Source organism: Rhopalosiphum padi, chromosome 1 (genome assembly GCF_020882245.1).
Source record: "Rhopalosiphum padi isolate XX-2018 chromosome 1, ASM2088224v1, whole genome shotgun sequence".
Lineage (NCBI taxonomy): Eukaryota > Metazoa > Arthropoda > Insecta > Hemiptera > Aphididae > Rhopalosiphum > Rhopalosiphum padi.
This window is the reverse complement of record NC_083597.1, coordinates 3050945-3076249: the sequence shown is the minus strand read 5'-3', so window position 1 is coordinate 3076249 and position 25305 is coordinate 3050945. Positions and strand designations below refer to the sequence as shown.

General features: G+C 27.2%; 1 protein-coding gene across 3 annotated transcripts in view; it reads right to left on the bottom strand.

The window, feature by feature from the left end:
- The window catches only part of LOC132922224 (kinesin-like protein CG14535), a 166071-nt gene that overhangs the window by 126407 nt on the left and 14359 nt on the right, over window positions 1-25305 (bottom strand). For 2 of the 3 annotated variants that reach the window (XM_060985632.1, XM_060985648.1), the window contains exon 4: window positions 9621-10078. In XM_060985632.1, coding sequence (XP_060841615.1) covers window positions 9621-10078 — 458 coding nt within the window. The remainder of the gene's footprint in view (window positions 1-9620; window positions 10079-25305) is intronic. The other variant, XM_060985640.1, reaches the window with a different exon arrangement.

The window sequence follows — 25305 nt, the reverse complement described above, 5'->3', positions numbered from 1 at the left end:
TTGTTTATATTTAAAATATAATAAATAATACGGTTACTTCTTATATAATGTTATTTATCATTGTTAAAAATTGACGAAAAAAGATAAATTTGTTATAAAATAATAAAATTAAATAATGAGAATTAAGTTTTGAATCATTGTCTTGTCATTATATATTTAAAAGTTTCACATCAATTCTCATTAGAAAAAAAGAATATATTATATTGGTTTTTCAATGGTATATTTTTCTGTCAAAATATTTGTTAGCACTTTTCTGTGTAGATAAAGAAGCTCAAAAGTTTCATAATATAACCTAAACGCTAAACCCTTGATAGATATTTATTTTATATAAATGGAGATTTACGACTTGTCAATTTTAAAAATGTTCAATAGTTATATTGACAACAATTTTTAAAAGCTAATTACTTAATCTAACAAACTTATGTTGTATTTCTGACATTAAAATAATTAACAGTCCTAATAAACTGAAATACTATTTTCTAGATCTTCTGTAAAATATAAATATACTGTGAATTCTATTTAATTAACATATGTTTATAATTTTTGTAAGGATTCCATCTATAGTTTAAATAAAAAACTGGAATCAGATTTAAAATATATATACAAAAGTTACCATCATCGTCTCATGTTTCGTCGATTTATGTATTTGTTAAATAAACTCAAGTAACTAAAGCATAGGTACTTTAATTGATTTTAACAATATCTACAAGACCCACAAATGGTTTATATTAAAATTGCTTAAATGTTTTTCGCCTTTTTTTTACTAATTTAACACCATGGAATACATGATTGGTACAATTCTATCACATATCCCTAATATTATACTCTTTGATTTCCATATTTTCGTAAAAAAAAGTTCACGTTTATACCTACTTAAGTACTGTAGTCCAGACAAAAATAAAGATAAATAATATATTAACAATAGAACATTTTATTTATGTAAAACTAGTTTTATAACTTAATAGTAAGGTATACTGTATATATATTCATCACTGCTCACACAAACAACATCGTGTTTGTTGAACCCTCTATTATATGGTACATACTACATGGACTATACTAACCCATAGGTGTTATACGTTACGACCATTGGTCGACACTGAGCTTGTTGGATTTATATTCCGAACGAACCTGCAACGAACTCATTATTCATTTTACGTGGTTATCCATCACTATTTCCATTGTCACAGTGAACATAGTTTCTAGTTGTAGCATTTTATCTTTACTAAGGGACTTTATAAAGGTCTCTAATATTCAAATAAAAAAGAAATAATATTACCTATTATAAATCTAGAATTTATTATTATCACAAACATTTTGATTTGTCAAACTTATACACAGACAGAAACTAAAAATACAATCGATCATTCCCGCACACGACACACGCCAACTTTACATTTATACAGGCACGTGATAATCGTCAGCAAGACATTCATCGTGATAACATTTGAAAAAAAATGGAAAAAAAAGTTAAAATGGTGTATAAAAAATGATTTTAAGTTAGTAAGTAATAAGCTAATAACAATATAGTAATACTAAAATACAAGAGTTATAGAAATAATAATGATTTATAACCATAAAAGTATAAAAATATCATGAAATCAAGAAAAACGATCCAATTTGTACATAAAAATAATAATGTTATACTATAATTATAATTATAATATTATACAAAGACATGTCGACATGTCTTAAACAAAAATAAAAATTATACATTTTGAAATTATATGTATAATAATTAAATTATAACGAAACAAAATGAAAATATTATAATAAAAATTTCATAAGTTATTAAGACTACTAAATGAACACTAAACATTAAACGATATTTTTATTTTTATCAATTTATTTATATATTGGAGTATCGAACATAAAAAATTCTAGATGTCAAAATAATAATAATATAAATCGTAAAATATGCACAGACTACAGAGGTTTGCACGTACATATGCGTATATCGTGTATATAATATATATATGTATAATCAAACGAATAATGATCCCATTGCACATTGCTGCAACGGGGCAAAACTATTTATGAGATCGCTATAAAAAAAACCGGACTTTATTATTATCTCATCGTACAATACCTGCGAATACTTCATTTTAAATTTCCATCTATTCAATCCGCCTTGCATTATATATTCCTCGTCAACAAATAATGCGTAGCACAATGTCCGCAGTTGATCCAGACAAACCTAATGTGTTTTATAATTGCTCAAGACGTTTGAAAATTAAAAACTATCTATAATTCTTGAATAAATAAATAATTTTAAAAACTGTTATTTTTTTTTAAATAGAATATAATGGAAGTGCTGCATTAAAAGAAAAATCTAAAATCTAATTCCAAAATAAGTTATTAACTTAATTTAACCCATTTCAACTATAAGAACGATTCCTATTCAAGTCTCTGGGAGAACACGATGAAAATATTAATCATTATTTTCATTTTTGGAATAGTCATAGTATAGTAAGACAGGGGTTGTGTATATTTACATACACAGTTTGCATAACAAATTGAAACATGTGTTCTTCATTAGATGCTCACGATTTTTTCATAATATCTACCTGTAGAAATCTTGTATCTCAGTAGGGTGGTGAGTGGTGACAAAAACAAATCGATTACTCAACTGTAGTTCAGAGAAAAAACACGACTATACAACAAAGCACATGGCACGTGACACATTTTTTCATGTCAATTAATACAGACATATTACTATTAATTCTCGGTTGGCATACATTACAGGTAAATTAATACTATAGATAATTTTTTCTTTATACGTACAAAAACTACGAAGCATTCACAGTAATAATTTTAATTTATAATTAGATATAATTATATATATTTTTTTTATACTTATAAATAATATGAAACATTATTTTTAAATATACATCAAAATACATTAACCATAAAATCAAAAATGAATAAGTATATACTTTTTTTAACATTTAACTGTTATTTATATGATTAATACATATTATATAGGCATACAACATACGTATTATACTGAATTTAATTGTATATACTATATATATATACCTAACCTACTCATTGCTATCATGTATTTTACTTAAATAGATTTATTATCAGTTTTTAATTGATTTATTTACTTCAACTGAACTTTTAATATTTATCAATAATGAATAATGATTATGTTATATAATAATATATATGATGTACGATGTCAGTTATCAGCATGTATTTTAAAATTTATTTATATATCAGAGTATTACATAAATAACATTTTAATATATAATATATATTAAATATTATATATATATATATATATATATATATGTTACGTGCATATACATACATATGAGTGAATGTATGGTAACTATAGTGTATTTCTGCACACAATTTAACTTGGTGCATCGAATAGTACAACTATAGAATAAAACAAACGCATTGACTTAACGAATTAAAATTATTATTGATTGATTTATAACAATATTATTCACTCCTTAAATATAATACGAAAAAGACGACCCTCGCATAACCGCACGCCATCGTTACCACCCATTAATCTGTTTGGTTTACACGCCGAGCGCATGCGAAACCCCTTAATAATAATAATAATAATAATACGTGTGCGCCTCTCATGTGTTACGGATAATTAACTGACAATCGTCGAGAACCCATTATTACAGTATATATTGTATGCTTATTCTGTATGTTTAGCTTTACAAAAATACTTTATGTCACCATAATTTATACTATATAGAACGACTTTTCCAAGTTTAATTTTTAAAAAAAAGATCATAATACGAATAACAAAGAAACGTCGTTAAAATTTTCAAATTATATTTATTGAGTTTCCAAAATTTTAAAAAGTAATGAAAAATTGGCCTAAAATAAAAACACACTTATCTTTAATATCTACAATAAATCAATGATTAGATCGATAAAATATATTTTTTTAATTATTTATTATAATATTTCAAAATATTAAAAATCTATATGTATCATGCAAGCTGCAGCAATCATTTATATTAGTGGAACATTTATATATTAATATTTATTAAAAGTGTTTTTAGAAAATTTCAAATGAATTTAGTGTTACATTGTAATATTAAGTTATAACAAAATATACTCGCAATGTTTTATGAGAAACTATACTATTATTTAATTATTCTATTTAAATTTGTTTATATTGTTCCCTTCAATTTTATAATTAATAATAAATATTTAGTTATACATTTAATTATGTACTCTATATTATTCTTAAAATAAAGAGAACAAAGGAGTATTTCAAAACAATGTTGTTGTTTTTTTTTTTACTGAGCACAAACAAAATGTTGAAAGTCAGTAGCTTTTTAAGCCGAAAATAAACTAAAAATTATATTTAAATCACTTTTTTGTTGTGAAACTATTCAGAATTTGTAATATATAACAGTTGGAAATACACTATTATACCTATATTAATACAAAATAAATTATATTTTTTAATAATGACTTAAATATGACAAAAAAGAGTTTCGTTGAATTTTGTTTCCACTAGTTGAATACAAAAATACTATAAATACCTATTAAGATTTTAATAAAAACCATTTACATTGCGTTGCATCTATTGGTATTTTATTTTGTTAAGAATATATATAATAATACGTTTTCCAGAATATTAATGTGTTAATATTTCAAACATATTATGAATGGCATAAACATAAAACTGTTGTAAAAATAAATAAATTAATCGTTCAAGAAAGACATTGCAGAGAGAAAACACACGCAATTGCTGCATGAACCCTCTTTTAATAAATATTAATAAAATAAGTACTTATTAATTCTACCGATTTGATGATGACGATCCCCGGTTGCATTGGTGTTCCATCTTTCGCCACCACACGTATTATTATATTATATATAGTAGTTTAATTAATGCAGTCTGATTTATGGGCCTTATGAATTATTTAGAGTGCACCAGACCGACACTACACTTCATAACAAGTCCTTCTCCCCTTGAAGCATATATACCTAAAATGCGATAATGATAATCAAGTTTTTTGGTAGGACCCCATAAAGAAAAGCTCAAAGAAATGGTCATGTGTTCCACTATCTCACTGGCATTGGAAGAGTGGCAAAACAAAACAAAAATTAATTATTTCCATAATTTATCGATATACAAGTATACTGTACACAGTACTGAGTTTAGACTATAACAATCTTATATTTTATTAATTTAAGTATAACACAACTCATTGAGAAATAGTACAGAGTACGCTATCTACCACCAAAATATTTCAGAATAAGTTCAGAAAATCGGAAATTACAAGACAATAAATATTATACCATTTTCTCATGATAAAATGCTATATTATTTTACATTATTTTCCATAATTAATAATAAAAATTTTTATTTTATTGTGAACACTGTCAGATGTATTATTATTATCGTGGATAGTTATATATAATTATGAATATCGTCAAAAATAGTAATTACATTTCGTTCTAAATATTTTAATTATACAATAATTATATAGATCTATACGTCTATTAAATCTACAACTATTGAACTATTTTATAACACCACTACCTACCTATTATATAAGACAATATGAAGAACACTTGGATCTTTACTACATTTCAGAAATTAGCTTAATCGTAATTTAGCGTTTAAATTTCATAAAAATAAAAAATGTAACGAATACGTTTTTGAAATAATATTTAATTATTTATATAACTCACTAAATTGTTAAACTTTCTCTGATAATTTGTGTAAATGATTGCCTTTTATAAAAAAAAATATGCGTTTTATGCATTTCATTATTAAATATTTTTTTAGTTTTAACAAATGAGTTTATGCATACAATTGCATAATATGTAACTAAAATGTAGAATTCCGGAAACATGAAGTAGTCTACACTGTACATAATAATATATATAAAAAAAAATACGATTTAAAAATTATACATTATGCAATTATACTATAGTATAGAAATATTATGAATTATACTCCAAGTCTTAAATAGAACAGTACAGTACAGTATACTTATATTATAATAGAGTTTATCATTGCGATTTTCATTATGTTATCTACTTTCTGTAATAGTTTTCACAAGCCGGATACGGATATTACGGATACAAAAAGAACAATAACAAAAAACAACGACCAGACGATCAACGAACCATCAAAACCCCGTCCTATGGGAACCATGTCCCTTTTGCACCATTAAAAATGTATATGGAACTAATGGCATGGACGGAGATGATCGCATGAATAGTGCAACACGTCAATTGTTTTTTTTTTTTTTGCTTCACTACATTCGAAACATGTTGTTTTCTATATTACCGGATGTCCAACATTTTCGACGGAATCAAATGCATACGAAAAAATGCATACAACACAACTAATTTTAGCTATACGGCTAATGAATAACCTTAAACTATTTATACTAAAAAAAAATAATAAAGTAATAGACAATATTATAAGACATTGTTATGCTCCAAATGTATTGAATTAAATAATACGTATTATTTAATTTCATGAATGCGCTGCTTTTATTATTGTACGATTTGATTTCTTTCAACAAAACATAAACGGAAACTATTGCTTTATTATTTAAGATAATACTTGTACATTCCGTATACAAAAAAAAACAAAACGTTTATGTTTATTTGACACTGCTGCGGAGTGATCAAATATTTTTAACTAAACAATAATTTGAAATTATTGTTATGATATAATAAGTTTTAATGTTAATAGCCCTTAATTATATTACTGAATATATCCGTTTCAAGTCTTAACGTTATATGCAAAGAATAAAGAATAAATTTAAATGTTTAAACTTTAAACAATAGTAAAAAAAATGTAATTATTTTATTTTACAAGTATTTGGTGTGTATAATTTATTATAATATATTTATAGACTTGAAGACTATGGTCACAATAGTAATAATAGTATAGTGAAATAAATAGTAGGGTAAATTAAAAATCTGATTTTAAATTAAAGTAATTTAAATGCAAAATAAAGTATAATTCATATTTTATTTCTATCATGTTTTCTACTAAACGTAAATATCAATATAATTATTTCAACTAAGCTCTTTTAAGTTAACTCTAACAAGAGTGGTATTAAGAATCAAAGGTAAGATAGCATTCGTATTAAAAAAATAACATATTACCCCTATAATAATAAAATACATAATGATTGGGATCTGTAAACGATAATTATATCCCAGTTGTTCACGCAATAAGCACTTGATTGAATTTAAAATACTTATATACTTCAAAATATTAAAGAAATAATATGTTATTCAAACTATGTTTATAAAAAAAAAAAATCGTTTATTTTTGGGTCTTAAACGAATTATTTTCTTATTATAAATTGAATCTAGATACACGTTTAGGAATTTATAGTACTATAATTTCCAAACATTTTAAAATAAATTTGTCTCAATTATTTATTAAAACTAAAAGCTCCTCTTTTGATGCTGTCGCGGTTCATAATTAATGAATACATTAGAAAAAAAAACACTATCAATAAACATGTTCTAGGTTATTTATAATTTATTATAGCATTTTGAAGTTATAACATAATGAAACAATCCAACGATAATAATAAATATGGTTTGCCATTTATAAATTGTAACCCCATGTTGACCACCCGGGGCAAGAGACCAAAAGTTTGTCAATATCAAAATGATTGTTATTAGAGATACCAACTAACCACGTATACATTCGTATATGACACACTGTATGAAGTTATAAACTTGAGGGGTTCATTGGTATAATAACTGCAATATGATTATCAAACACACTTCAGATACTCTCAATACAGACTAATATACAGACATTACATATTATATTCAATCGAGTCGATGTTTAAAATGCTTGCTATGCAAAAACAATAATTGTGGATTTTTGAATTCGTAACAATACTATAACATGTATGAACTTCATAAATTTATTTTTACCAACTTGACTATAACACAATTAAAACCATGCGTATGCATATTATTTTATAGTTCAGTGTGGTATCCAATACATATTACAGATACACTCACGCGGTAATTTATAATTATTTTAGTATTACTATCATACATGTTTATCCATTTCAATGAACTATGTGATCAAGAACAATAACACGTACAGTATATTTTGGTGACACATGATGAAACATTTTTCATAATGTATTAACTATCGCTCGTTGTTTTCGATTGATGAATCATTAATTGTTATGTAACTTATAATACTGTCGAATCGCACAATTAACATTATCAACCGAAATCTTAAATAATCCATAAAATTACTTTTTGTGCTCTTATAAAATATCTATCAGAGATGTGATTGGAGCGCAAAAAAAAAACGTGTAAACCCGAATTTCAAGTAAAATTTTAGAGAATTTTTGAGCACACTACTTTATTTGGGCCCTCTTCTAAGAATTCGAATAAATTATTATGAATGTTTAGGTATTTATATACATATATAATAATTATAAACATAATAACATTATTAAAAGAAAAAATTATTTCCGATTTAGGGACTCAATTACAAAATAACAGGAGATGTCTAAGCAATCACTGCAACTATACGTCCTATGTACGTCAATAATTGTACATAATATATTATACTTATTAAGAAAACGCTATTTATGCACGTGTTGTTTCCGTCTCAAAATTGTAAAACGTATCAAATTTGAATTCAGCAGAACCAATTTATTGATCTCAGCTTAAATATTAGAGCTAATTCACCTATATTATCAAATTTAAAGATCAAAACATTGTTTGTGCTTAAGTATCGGCTTGTATTCGATATCTTAATTTCAAAGCAAGAAATGTGAAATGTTACAATCTAAAAATGGCCATATCTCGTCTAAAAATTATAATATCGAAAAAAGTTCGTGACTGAAAAGCTTAGTTGATAATGTTATTAGTACTTACATTAAAGTTTGATAATAGATAAATACACCAATATTTAAGCATTAAGTCAACAATATAAAATTGATTCTACAGAAGTCAAATTTGTTGTGTTTTGTGTAAATAAGACGAAAACAAACACATATAATAATAACAATAACGTAAAACGGAATTTTCCCTTTTTTTAACATCATGTCACTTTGTCCCAACAAACTTCTCATAAGGGTTGCTCTTTGTGCCATATTTATTAGATTGTTTTTAACCTTGTTATATCCATATTATTATGCTTTTATATAGATATCATCAAGTATCATATATGTTCGTAAAATAAAACTTGTACACGAAAAAAAAAAATATATTTCTTCTGTTTTTTTGTTAGTTATTATTGAAACCAAAGTTAATAGCTATAAACAAGAGTTTTTATGTAATTAGCATAGAGTGACGGCGAATTGCAGTTGCATGTCTGTGACAAACATCATGAGACGTGTCCTTTATTGGCGTATTGCACAGTGCAAATATTATAAAACCCCACAACAAGATACATGACCTTTTACCAATTACCACATATGATAGGCGAAAATTATCTCCAGAATATAAAAATCACTATAGAATTAGGTTTAGAGAAGGTTTTTGTTTTTAGAATCGAGCCAAAATCGTTTATCCCGTAATATATGTAAATATATGCGGTGGCGGTGGCCCTAAGTATGCGTATCGTTCTCTTAAAACACTATATAATTTATGAGTTTTATTAACGTAGCACTGACCTCAAAAAGAACGCTGCGGCTGCCGACGAAGTCTTCGGGTCCTGCGTCGTCAAGCCAGAGGACAGCCCGTACCGGTGTCCATAACGGTCGTCCGCAGTTACAGCTGCCGTGGCGTACATGCCGTACCGTCGTCTTCGGTAGTCGAGAGCCGCGGCTGTAGCTGATTCGTGATCAGTCGTCGTCGGCAAAGGCAAGCGACCGCGTGTTAAACGACGAACTTCGTCTTCGACCTTTGCGGCGGTGGCGTACGACGCGTGCGTGTCGTCGGTGCGGTGCGTCCGACTGCGGGCGGACTGTTCCGGGTTTACGGCACTACTGCCGTTGCGACCGCCTCCGTTCGGCAGCGACGGGACGACGACGGTACTGGTCCGGTGACGGTGCCAGTCTTCCCCTTCCTCTTCGTCGGCACGGCGGCGACGGTGGCACGGAACGACGGCGGGAGATGACGGCGGCGGCTGCTGTTGTTGTGGACCCGAAAACAAAAACAAACACACACACACACATGAATCAAGGGTTGTCGGCGCGCGGTTGCCGCAGATCAAAACACGACAGTGATCGCTGGGTGGTCGCGGCGGCGTTCTTGTGCGCGAAGTAAAGGACAATTAGGATGGGAGGAAGGCAGTTAGGATTCGCTTCGCGCGCGTGAACAACAACAATATATCATATTATTATTATTATAAATTATAATAATATTATAAAAATACGTCCGCCACCGAGTTGTCTTGTAACGTCGCGCGCGCGACACGCGTACGTCGTGCTTCCGGACGCGGCACCGCACGCGCGCGCATCTGCTCCCTCCGCAACTGCATATACGTATACGTGTGGTATACGGTATACGTGGTATTTCTTGCAGTGCATGGTTATAATACCACCATCAATATAGTCTAATGATGACGTGCGCTTCGGCATTCTGGCCAAATAATAATAATAATAATATAATATATTCGTCGCACACGCGCCAGACGACACTCATAACGCATTGTCGAGCTCAATGACTGTGTTTGAAAACAAAACCAAACACAAAACGGACACCGCGAACCAATAACCATTAATTAATTATAATTTATTTAATTTGTTAGTACCTATAAGTAATTATAATTTGATAATTTGTTTAATATACTATAAATTCTTATTTATAATTTAAAAATATTATTCATGGGTAATTAATAGTATACAATATGAATTAATCATAAAATATAGTTAATAAAATAATAAATAATAATAATAATATATAGGCTGACAGACCGTCTTCGCTTAGAATCGGTTTTCATGTACAATATTTAATAGTTATCACACATGCGTTATAGTGACTTAGTACTCGATGACATGGTACACACTACACGCAACACCTACAACTATACAGCAGAACAATTACCACCTTAGTTCATCCTTTTTTTAAATATTTCCATTTTTTGACATTTTTAATTTTAGACAATTTCTTTCATCGCAGATATTCTTGATGATTTACATTTTTCTCCTTGATACTTTTGTAACTACCATTAATATCCATATAGGTGCGGGTACAGCTTCGCGACCACTATTACGTGATACGACGTAATATACCGTTCGTATTACTATCGATATAATAAATTATACCACCGCATATTACATATTATTGTTTCGTAGGATTATACGATGTTTATATTTACGTTCGAGTATATAACAACCCGTTGACGCGGTTTTATTTATCATATTTATATACTACGTATATAATATATATTATAATATGCATATGTATTATACATATATGGAAAAGTGAATGAGAGAGTGATGGAGTACGCGAACTCGCAGCGTGTAAACGATCCGTCTCGGGTATTATAATAAAATATATTATATTGTTATGACGTGCAGACTTGTACCTTATATCCTCGACCGAACCACATATAAGTATAATCTAACCTTAAGGTGCTACATCTAACCCCATCTATATATTATATACATAAAAATAAGACTAAACTGAGTACTAAACTTAACCCAAGTCACAACCTTTAATATAGTACAATATATAGGCGAAGTGCAAATCGTGTTGATATTTTGTATATACCTATATATTATAACGCATATGATATATATAGGAGAAAAGACGTATGGCATAATATCATATCATATACGCCGGCTGGCCGCTAGATTCTCCATGCAATGTGCAAAGTATATAATATACATATATATATATATACCAGCAATGATATTATATTCAATTATATGAGTATAGGTAGCTGCATTATGAATGTGCGACACCCGAAATCCTCAGTGCCTATATACATATATATATATATTTGGTTTAACAGATGACAATATTATAATATTAATATATGGACCCGATACGTGACACATATTTCATAATATATACGGAATGATCCATTAAATACAAGACACTCATTATTACAGAAAATATTAACGTTTTTGAAATATTTCAAATATAGTCATTTCAAAATATATTTTTACTATTTTGAATTACAATATACATTTTTAATTTTATATTTAAAAGCAGAATATTATTTGAAATATTTTGATCTATAAATATCAAATTTCAGACAAATAGCTTATTAATTACAAGAATTATTACTTATTAGTTATATTTCGATGAATTGTAGACCGACATTTTTCGGGATACTTCGTTACCACCCAACTCTTTTCATCTTTGCTTTGAATACTTATTACTTGTAAGCTAATTGTACATAATTCGTTTTTTATACTCAAAAAATTAAAAAATATTCTTCACATTTTTAAAAAATGATATAACAATTAAAAAAATGGTAAAAATATGTTTATGTTTGGAAAAATATTATTTTTAACGGCTTAAAATTATGTAAAAAATAAATATTTTTAAAAATGTTAATAGGTTTTTAAATAATAAGTGTTTTACGTTAAATGCATCACCCAGTATATTATGTTATTATATACGATAATAGACGATAATAACATAACCCATATTGGTATACGTTACGTTAGATACGCACACGTATATTGTTAATACGTGCAATATGTGTAACGTGTATGCGAAAAAACTCGCCGCTTGCCTGCGGTCACGCGTATCGTCTTACGAACCCGATTAAAAGCGACAGGGACCGTCATCCGACTGTCGGACCGCATAAAAATAAACGTTTATCCCGCTGTTTACCATATTATATTGCTCACTATAATACTATTATGTATATACCTGAACCTAATGTACGTCACGTGTAAAATATATGAAAAGAATAATGATTAATGACTATGTAAATTCGCAAAACAAAAGTAATTTTCTCTTGCCGCTTTAAAACTATATTGATTTAAACCAGAATTTACATTTATATCCATGTATACATCTGTATGTAGTAGGGTGGTTTATTAGTATTTAAAAAGTAAAAATGTAATATTTGTTAAATCAGTTCCTATAGTTGTTATGTTTAATTCTGCATTTAATGAACTTAATAACTCAAGTTTTCCGTGCTTCAGTATTGAAATTGGCTATACAGTGTTATTTTTCCATTATCGAATATATTAAAAAAATATATATATGGCTTGTACATATTGTAACGAAACTAAGTTAGGCTCATATAACACTGTTATAGGATCAAGAGTCTCGACTCGTTCTCAAAATAAACAAACATTAATTTCGCTGTGAGATTCGTTGAAAAGTTCTATAACGTTGCAGTAAATATTGTTATCTCCATGATTTTAGCTATACTATTATGCGATGCGTGGCGTCGTGATGACATCGTAGAAGTATAGTAAAACCCAGTGTTATACATTATTTTATGGGTAACATTTCACAGTTAGTGAACTTTGTTTTTGGATATGAATATAAGTCATAAATAATAGGTACATACATTTTTGTTTTAAATACAAACACTATAAAATATTCTAGTGGCTGTTATTAGTTATAACATATAACTTATTATCCATACTCAGAACTCAGGTGTGATGTAGACCATTAAGAAAAATTATAATCATTATAAGATAATGAATCAGCATTTAAACACAATAACAATTTATATTGTATGGAATCAGAAGCGAAACCAACTTAAATATTATACTCTACTATACGATAAAACGTGGAATTTAGCAACAGTTATACAACATATTAATTATACGTTAAAACTTAAAATATTAACTCAAAAATATAATTTAAATATTTTTTACTGGCACGTAATTAAAAATATTATTATTTCTATTAGAATAACAAATCAAAAAATACATCTAATTTGGTTCGAAAACAATTGAAAAAAACAAAAACAAAATATACTTTGTGTGTATTTTAATTTATATATGTACATTAAATTATTACATTTTAAATGTATTCTTTTGTAATAATTAAAATAATGAAACTTTTTACGTAACCTATTAAAACCATTTAAAAACATTAAAAAAAAATAACTATTAAAATATGTACTATGATCATAATAATAATATAGTAAACACTGACATACGTAATATATAGACAAACTTTTTCAACTATATCGATCAAGCATATCGTTCAAATTTGAAGAGCCATACAAAAAAAAAACGCCGTACAAGGAACATAAATCATGAACAGTATTATAAGCATTTGTTTTATTTTTATCAGCTCGATGGATATGATATATCCTAACCTAACCTAACCTACCTAGTACTGGCTTATTACAATAAATTTAAAAAAATATATATATATTATTACAATTATTATAAAATGATTCTGAGTAACCCTGCATTTAAAAACAAAACATAATATTGCAAATTGTTTAAATTTTCTTTAAGCTTAGAGGAATTTGTTGATATAAAATAATAACTCAAATCTCAATTATTGTTATACAAAATTGGTATTTATAAACATATAGGTACATAGACAATATAAATAAAGGTGCCTCTTAGATTAAAAATTAGCATGCCTTGTAATGATTGAATTAAAATCACCTGGTGCCCCAACAGTCCCCCCTCCCAAACATATGATTATAATAGGTATACAAACTATTATACTATGTAAATAATCAGTATACTTATAAGCGTAAAATAACTATTTTTAAGCAATAATTTAAATAATCATTTGTATCTTGTTTTCATTAAAAATAATTAAAGCCAAATAAATATAACGACATTAATTTATAAATATTTTTTAAAATTACATTTCATTGCTGTTATTCAATATTATGAATCATAATAATAAAAATAATAAAAATTTGTAAAATTTGTCAAATTATAAAATTTGAATAATATTTTATTCAATTAGTTTCCCGAATAAGAATTCCAATAATAACGCGTCAAGAAAATATTTTTATAACTACTCTTTTATAGGTACTCTCATAATACTAAAAATAAAAACAATGGAAAAGCTCCATTCTACTGCGCTAACCTCCATCCCACTGTTAATAAAAACGTAAATTCAGAACGATTCAAAATTCAGAGATGGAGAGTATTCAAATACGAAATTACGTGACAAGCCAACTGTGGTCTGTACACTCAAGAAATGTGACACGGTACCACTTGTAAATTACCCTGAAATGTATTTTTAAACATAATAGGTACACTTTAAGTGAATAAATATTTTTTTTTATTTTTTTAACTCATACAAATCGCCAACTATAAGCACGATGAAGATCAACGAATATACCATACAACTTACACCTGTACAAATGGTGCGAGACTTTATAGAGAAATATATAACCATAACATATAAAGTAAAGTAAAAAAATGATTTAAACAAGTGTATAAAAAGTATTTAAATACACGCCGAGAATTTGTATATTTGTTTTTCTTAAATTTAATTGAAATGTATTTTAAATACTTCTGAAAGGATATATTTATATTTGCAGTTAATTACAATTTATATATGTATACAATTTTAAAAGTATTTTTTACAAGACTGCTAGTCAATCATGATTCCGTATTTTACTCAAGAAAATTCCATATTGCCAATCTCGTAAATCGACCACAGATAAAACCCATATTCCGAAAAAGAGTAACATGACTTCAAAAAAGTTATAGATACCGTAAGTAAGCAAATGCTTCTCATAAATACTAAGATATACATTGTAGAAGGGAAATAATTAGTTTAACGTTTAACACAGTGGTTTCCAAACTATGCACCGCAAGTACTTTCTAAGAGCACCGCGATTTAAAGCTCATAGTAAATAATTTGAAATTTATAGAATATTTTTGTTTTGTTTTTCATGGTAGTCAAAAAAACGCACCGCAGCTAAATTTGGCCCCAAAAGAGCACAGCGGAAAAAAAATTTAGAAACCGCTATTGAACGTATATTACATATACTTTAAGTAGGATTGGATTCTACTTTCTAGTATTCCAGAATATACTATGATAGGTAACACTATGGTGTAAAAATTTGTAACTGAAAACAAACATTTTATAACCATACCAGTAACGTTACCAATTTACCATGTCACGAAAGTTTTTTTTAATCGTACATTGTTACTCAATAAATAACATAATACCGAACAATTTTTATCTTATGATGCTAGGATAACACATCTCATACAATCCTCATTCAATGTACCATAAAATCCACGCATTTTAACTTTTTTCTAATGGCTACAACATCGGCATATTGTTTGAAATTTTTTAAACTATATAGAAACTCCGCAAACCACACCTGCCGCTGCGTTGGTGAGTCCGTACTCCGTAGATCACGCATTACCATCGACGTTTGTTTACATATAGGTAGTTCGACGATTACCGACTAACCGTGGTATTTATTTAATGCTGCACCGCCACACAGGGTTTGTTAACCCAACAAAAAAATGTGAAATTACGGTGGTCAATTGAAATTAAACTGAAAATATGAAAACTAGAATTTATAATATTATTTTAGTTCTTCAGCATAAAGACAAATATTATATACTATTGTTTTTTGTGACAACTCACGGCAGGTCGAAACAAAAACGATGTTGTAACGATGCTTAATTTAAAAAACTACACGCATACTACTTATCAATTATATTATGTAGATAATATAAAAACTGAAATAATAAAACCCAGAAAATTTACTGTAATTTCGTTAAAAATAATTTGTTCGTTCACGCCAACATAATGTATAAGAATGCACATGGAATAATCAGAATAAGCTGATGACTACTCCTCAATAAATTTTATTTTTTTTAAACGAGAGTACACGCAAGGACAAACCGTAGTTGATCGTGAGAATAACATCCATTTTACTCAGCAACGATAGACTTTCTGTTGGCAAACAACACTCAATAAATTTGTTCGACATTTAAAAATTCGGCATTTCTAAATCTAGTCAAAAATGTTAAAGGCTATACTTCCACCCTCTCCACCCATGTATGTTTTTTAATATCGTTCCTAGGTACACGCGATAATATTGCTAATAGATATCACATAGATACCAATATATACCAATGTCTAATTATTATAATATAATATTAATTAAATAATAAATTTTTGATGTTTGATTTTGAAAAATATATGACAGCTATAAATTATAATATTTGATCTCATCCAAAGTATAGGAGTATGACTAATACATATGCCGATAGGAAGATATTGGATGGAAGGAGAGACTTGAGTTCTCTAAGATGTTTTCTAGAAGGTTTAGTCTGTCTACAATAACACTTAAAATATTAATAGGTTTATAACATTAAAATAAAAATGTCATCACTTATTATTTATTTATTTAGTTTATTTACATTTATATTACCTATTGGTAAAACAAAATAAAGGCAGTAAATTGAAGGTTGACGCCTAGTTAATTATGATAATGGATAAAAATATTAACCAATAAATATCAATACAAATATCCTCTTGGTTATGAATTGTATTTTATGTTTTACTGTGGCCGTTCAATAATTATTATTGTGTGGTATAATTTAATTAATAAAAATCGTCATTTAAAGAATTTATATACTCCATAGAAATATATTTATACCTACGTAACCACGATAAAAATTATTAAAATTAAACTAAAATCAAGTTTGATATCAATATGATCATTTAATATTTTAACTAACAATAAAACATATTATATTATATTATATATTCTTTCACATTTATTATTCTAAAGACTAAGACGGCCTTTTATTCACTTAAAATATATTTAATGGATTTTTTGATACAAAAAAAAATGAAAAGGGTTTTAAGAATCAATCAATCTACCCCTATATAATATATGTAATCCTTCATCTCCGCACACCAAACAAAATTACCAAATGGAACGCATACAGTGTTCCCATTAAAATTAAGTGTAAAAAATATACTTGATAGAGTAATTAATCAAAGTAAAATATTTGTGTAAACTTAACTTTTAAATTTATTTACAAATTACATATTATTGATAACTTATTACATTTTAGTTATGTACAACTATCAATAAATTAAAAGCCAAGGATAACTTAAACACAGATTAATTATGTCACGTTTTTTTTAAACCAAAATTATGAAGTTAATGTTAAAAAAATTACAATTAATTATACTAATTTATTACGTTAAATAATTAATATGCTAAAAAAATTGTTTTACTTAATTCGCTAATTATAGCTCACATACAGTGTACGGTATACCAGTGGTATAAAACTCTATAATCATATAAAATAAGAAATGTGATCTACCTATTTTTTTAATTTTAAAAAGTAAAATATTTTCAAATATATTTAATAGTGTAAGTATTAAAATTACAAATATTATTAAGTAATTAATTCATTTTTATCAAGTTTAAATATAAATTATTAATCATAAATAAATAAAAAATATTTAAAAAAAAACAATAGCATGATAATAAATAAGTAGTCAAATGTGTAGGTCTCACTACATATACTGAGGCTTCACCACCATGATTCACAAAAAGGCATCATAATTTTTACAAATCTAATAAAAATATTACTATGATAGTATGATTATCACTTATCGTCAAATACGAACGATTTAAAAAAAAGGTTTATTAAACCATATCTTAAAGTGATAATAGAATAGGTGAACGACAGATAACATAATATACCAGTCGCTAGTTCGCTACAACAGTACCACTGATAAATCATTTAGTACGTGAAGAGGAAAAATCGACTAGATCTATACAACATATTATTAAGTGCATAAATATATTATATATAATAATAAAATAGAAAATAGTTTAAAACTAAATAAAACTCAATAATAATTAAAAATAAACTTTAATCATGTCTTCAAGGAAACGTTTACAGCACATTGTCCTTACACCTACATACATAAATACTATATATGTATATTATGTATATAGTGCTATATTTATATATATACATATATATCAGTATAGCACGATTACGGTGATATTTGTTGACACTTTTTTTCCATCGAACCACGAACTCAAGTCAAGTTTACCGACCCCCCAATAAATTTCATGGTCTACAGGGTAAAAGCGGGCGAATAACGCAGTTACGGGCCCCGTGTGTGTCCGCCACCCTTCCAACAATTTGCACTTGTCTAATCGGATCAGCATTCCGAAGCGCCTGCAGCTGCCACAGAGGCGGCGACGGCGTTGGGAATTGCGCAAACAACACCGACACGACAGTGTCAACAAAAATATTGTGTATTGGGTTCCGGTGCATGCGCTTGCTCGCCCATCCTCCTCGGTGTATGTAATATGTATATACAAATATATATGCGCTTCAAGCAAAACAAAACCTTACATAGTGGGAGATGAGGGGCACGGTACTTTTAAATGCGTTTATGACAATTGACAATATGTCACGGTGGTGAAGAGAGCATACACAAAAACCACGCGATGACCATATAACCACCACTACAATAATAATATCGCCGTACATACCATATGTATAATACATATATTATATATAGTGAACTGAAGACATGTTAGTTCGTTAGAGCGACAAAGTAAATCGTTAGGCGACTATCCGGATTTCGGAGTGATGACGACCGAGCCTCAATTTATGACTATAAACACTAACTTATTTGAGGGTTTGGACTTTAACCCATGCCGCACAGTACAAAATATTTGTACGAGAGCTATTAAAGATAAAAAAATATATTTAGATGAAGCCATTTATGATATTACAATAATGTGTTCACGCACGACTGCAGCGGTGGGTACAGTATCAATTATTAGAATAGTGTACGTGAGGAAGGGGTAGTTGCCCGAATGGGCCAAGTGTAAGTAATTTCGTATTTACGGGAAGTAAATGGTGAAATGGGTAAAACGTAGCTACGGTTAAAGAACAACAAACGGAAATCATTAATTGTATTATACTCATATTTATACTAATCTTAAAGTTAAATCTTGTCAAATTAAACGTTAAAAATACTACAATATAAAAATAAACCATAACTTTACATTATATAAATATTTGTATTTATTATACTTGTATACTATTATGATCTAAATAACTCTTGTATAGTTGTATTATGCGTTAAAATGAGTATATTTTAAATGCAATTAAAGAGAAAACTTTTTACTAAGTCAATTTATATAGATTTATTAATGATTGTCCATTGAACAGTGTTTTAACATAGGCAATGTTGAATACAATTATAAAATATTGTAAATAAATTTAAACCTAACCAATCCTCTTATAGTACATACACACATTGAATATAGATACTTCGTTAATACTTAATTCATGAACTATTCATTAGGTATACTGAATAAAATTAATTAATTTACACAAACACATTTAATTAGTTTTATTTAAACCTATCCAAGTTAATTTTATATTATTGAGAAATTCTGCATAGGTATACTATACATGTTACAATAATACAATGTTACATTTTATGCAAAAATAACTGTATCTTACTATTATATATTATTATTAAAAATAATATTCAATACCACCTACTTTAAGCAGTTTCCTTAGGCACCCTAAATAAGAAATAATTCGCAAAAGTTCAAGATTAATCAAAAATGGCAAAACTCAATCTGCTTTAAATCGTAAAATACAATAATTAATACTTCATGCTTCGTCAGTTTTTTAAAATTAATGATTGCAGACATAGTCAAAAATAAATCAAGGGTTGATTGAAGTCAACACCCTATAATAAAAAAAGAAAATGTATACATAAAAAGGGTCTAAGTTATATCCAAAAGAAAATTATTGTGTATGCAGACGAATTAAAAAAAAACCCTCCCCAAAAATACTCCAAACTGTTATAGGGAGGAAGGTTGTTTTACCATTGTGGAACACTGAAGAAACTTTGATTAAAGCGGATCGTTGTGGTTTGGCGTTTTTTTTATTTGAAGTCCGCACTCTCTATTATTAGAAGCAATTGTGTAAGAAGAAAACATCAATACTGCAACGCATGTGTCCAATTCTGTTCAATAAATATATACAAGAGAAGTTCATATATTATGATTCATGATGTATTATAATTTCAACTACAGTAAACATTTTGAAAATGCAATAATAATCATGTCCAAATATGCTATACACAAAACAGATTTAATCTCAATTTTTAATTTGTCTGCTTTCTGTATTCTATTTATTTAAAATGGTTTAATTTTTATTTTTATTTTATCTGGAAAAACATATTTTAGTAACAGATTAGAAAATATAACATTAGCTTGACTAATTTATAAGTGATAATAATTATTATATTATAATTATTTACTTTATTGTTTAACTCCAATACTCCATAATATCCACGAGTATAGACAATAATACTCATATTTCACATAATATATTAAAATATAAGCAATAACTGAATTTTTAATAGTTTTTAAAACCATAAATTATTTTTTTTAAATAATTTTTAACGAAATGGCAGTTTATAAATCAGCTATAATCAATAATAAAAAACTGTAAAATTGTAAAATCTAGTCAAATTTTCATGAATATATATATATTAATTACATATATAAGAATGTGTACGTAAGCTCAATTCAATCTATAACTCAACTCAGTTAAAAAAAAAGTCGACGGATTAAAGTTAAATATTCGAAACTTTAAATTACCCAATAATCAATATTATTTATAAAATTAAATAATTTAATTGTACTCAAATTAATACAGAATTGTTTTTAAAATACAAAAATGTATAATGCATATTATAAATATTGTCGACTTATACTAAAGCATGGGAACAAATAAAAGAGTGTTTAACACCCAGTCTTTAAATCCTTTTAAGTAAATATTAAATTAAAAGTATAGATAAATGTTTTGAGCATAAAATGTAAGAATATAACTTATTAAATAGGACGTTTTTTTTAAATTACGCTTTTAAGAAATACCTTTTTTAATAATTTATTCATTTATTATAACGATATACTGCATATTAAATTACCATTAATGGTAAGTAACATGATCATTAATCGATTACCTTGTTTATCTCCTAAAATTAATAAAACACTTAATCTAAATAAAAAAGCGGAATATTAAAATGACTTATAATTCATTAATAAATTCGACGTTTATTGATTTTAAAAATATACATAGTCAAATTTTAAGTATAAAAATTCAAACTTCTGCATTCATGAAATATGAAAATAATTATCATCGGTGAAGTAATTATTATTATGATCAATAACTCATATTTTTATTATTATTAACACCTTAAAATAATTTTTCTTTCTAAACAAATAATACTCAACATTTGCCTAAAAGATTATGCGAGAAATGTGTTGACATCGTTAAAAAACAATTACGTGGAAAATGTCGTTGAATATTCTACTCACGTATAAGAACCTTCGCTAGGATAAAAATAAAAAAAAAAGAAGAATAAAAATCGCCGTCAGTTGGGTTGGGAAATTGCATGGCTGCAAATGGTTTTCGAGGATATTTCTACGAGACGACTTAATGTGACTGACCAGTATGGCAGCATGTATGGGGGAAACCGGAACAACATGTAAGGAATACTAAAGACAATCGTTTGGAAAAAGAAGGAAAAAATTAGCTATATATTTGCAATGACGCTTTTACTATCAGAATACCTAATAAGTCACTTTGGACACATTTGAATAATAAGTTATAAATTCGTATTTTGATTTACTAATAATGAGTTCAATGAAGAAATTAAATTAAACGATTTAACTCATTGCTTAAATGTTTTAATATTTTTTTATACAATATAGATACTGCATGACGTACTCATTTATTATTATTCGTGATTTTATTTCTTCATAAAATACTATTTTCCATATATTTTTAAGTATGGTATATAAACATTGTAATTTGTATAATATCATAACATGTATCTAAAATTCCTCTATCCAGTATTCATAATTCAAGAATACCAAATCCTATTCTCTATATTGATTATTGAAAGTTGCTAAATATTACAGTTTATATTGTATATAAATACAATTATATTTCAGTACCTGAAGACATTAAAATTATGAACTGTGTATAAAATGAAAATAAATAGCATGACAATTTTTTAACAAACACCCCTTATTAAAAAACTATTTTTTATTTAAATTTAGTGAATTTAGCCAATTAGCATAAATTTACGTAACTGTCCGCAGCGTTCACATAATATTAATTTGCGTGAAACAATGGTTTTCACAGTTTTTAGAATTTTTTTATCTTGTCTGTACCGCCTATAAGGTTGCAATAACTGTGGTAAATATTTTAATGACTATACCAAGAATTAAAAACATTTTATACTCATACTAATGTTACAAAGTCAGGCGCGTACCCAGGATTTTTTAAAGGGAAGTGTTTTAATTTAATATTTAGTTACAACTTAGAAAGGTAGGAGGGCTGTTAACACATCTATCGTGGAGTAATACGTTCATATTAATAAATTATATAATACGATAAACTTTTAGATATTTATTTAGACAAAATATAATCCATTCTAACCTAACCTAAATAATTTTTAGCATATAATATATTTTTGGATTATATATTTATATTATCGAAGGATCCCCCCCCCCATTTATTTAACACACAAAACCCCTTTGTCTACGTGTCCGCAAAAAAATATTATGTGTTAAACATTAAATTACATGCTGTTAAAAATATTTATGTTTGTGATGTTGCAATTAATAATAATTTAATACTTAGACCGTTTTTTTAATAACAAACAATTATACACAACTCAATATTAAATAAATATTAATTCTAATATTGAATATAATAAAATCATGAAAATATTTTCTATTTTAAGCAAAATACACTAGTTTTATACATAATAAAATTATTAAATTAACCATAAATTTGCTAATTAAATGTAAAAATATATAAGTTTATAATAAATAATAAATATATATTATAAATTAATAGCTATAAATATTTTGATATAATGTATTATAATGGGCATCCGGTATTTTGATTATTGAAATTTGAAAGTGTGTTAATAAGAGTTAAAAACTGATTCATGCTAATTGGATTTGTGCTAAAATTTAGATAAGTGCCAAATATTTATGGCTTTTATTTTATGAGTATGATCGCCTACGTATAAATAAATATGCTGTGTAACTGAGCCGCCCTCTTGTATATATTATATAAATCTGGAGATAATTTATTTAACTACACCAACTAGAGGGTGATATAGGGGAAGCACCGTGAGATCTGTTTTTATCGCCGATGACAGGATTTAGGTGATATACCCGTCACACCCTCTCAATAACATATAGCTGAGTCATCTTCGTTATAGACACTCGTTATCGTTTATAAACACCTCGTATTTAAGACAGTAAATGCCAATTTTGTTAACAAAAATTTTGTTTTATCCAAACGAGAAAACTCGTCGTGTGCCAGGTAAGAATATCTCTAAGTTCAACCATAAAAAAAATGATGCTATAAAGACTAAACACAACGAAATTGCTCTTTGTACCCTTTGTATTTCACCCTTCCTTCCTATATCCTTTACCAGACATCGTAAACTTTTACGAGTGTCCAAACCGTTGGTCCTTTTAATAATCAAGAATGCATACAGCGCGTTATTACACCGCCACAGCACGCAACGCACTGGAAAATGTTCCATTCGTATAATTGTTTTGACTGAAAAAACAACTTACATCGACCTTGCTACCAGTTCTCTACATAGCTAGACATTTCAAAAAGTTGTTCAACTCCATTTTTTTTCTTTTTAATTTTAAAATAATACTTATTCTTTTAAATAATATTTTGATTGCAAATTAAAAAAGTAAAAAGAAAAATATTCTATTGAATCTATACCATAAAAATGGCCAGGTCCCAAACTTATACTAAAACTAATATCATTGACTACAAATACTAGTATTTTTTATTTATAAGAATGTTTAATGTTATGTCGCAGATTGGTGATATTTTTCGTTCAAAGAAATATAATTCTAAGATTCCCACAATAACCTTTTAGATTCTAAGCGGAGCAATGAAAATATTGATTTAACAAATTATATGTGTTTTATTGAAAAATTAATTTATGTGTACTTTATTTTTCAAATTAAGTTTCAAAAATAAAGTTATTACAATATAATATAGTCTAACTAATGAAGTCATATAATTAATTATACAATTAAAATTAACTATTTAATTTAGAAAAAACTACATAATACCCACCTTCCATCAATTGTTTAAGTCATCTATTTGTATTTATTTAATTTGGTCGAATTGAAAGTAAATACGTAATATTGTAGTTGTAGGTATACATATAATTTGACTTAATAAAAAAAGTTTTTTTTTCATAAAATATTATTAATTAAAAATATAATTTACTAAAATTATTATTTATTAAAAGGACTACATACAGGCCGGCCTGTTTGAAAAATTACCAATTTCCAATATGCCAATTCCCCCCTGTTATAGCAGGAAAACTAATTTCATGTAAGAAAATTACGCTTGG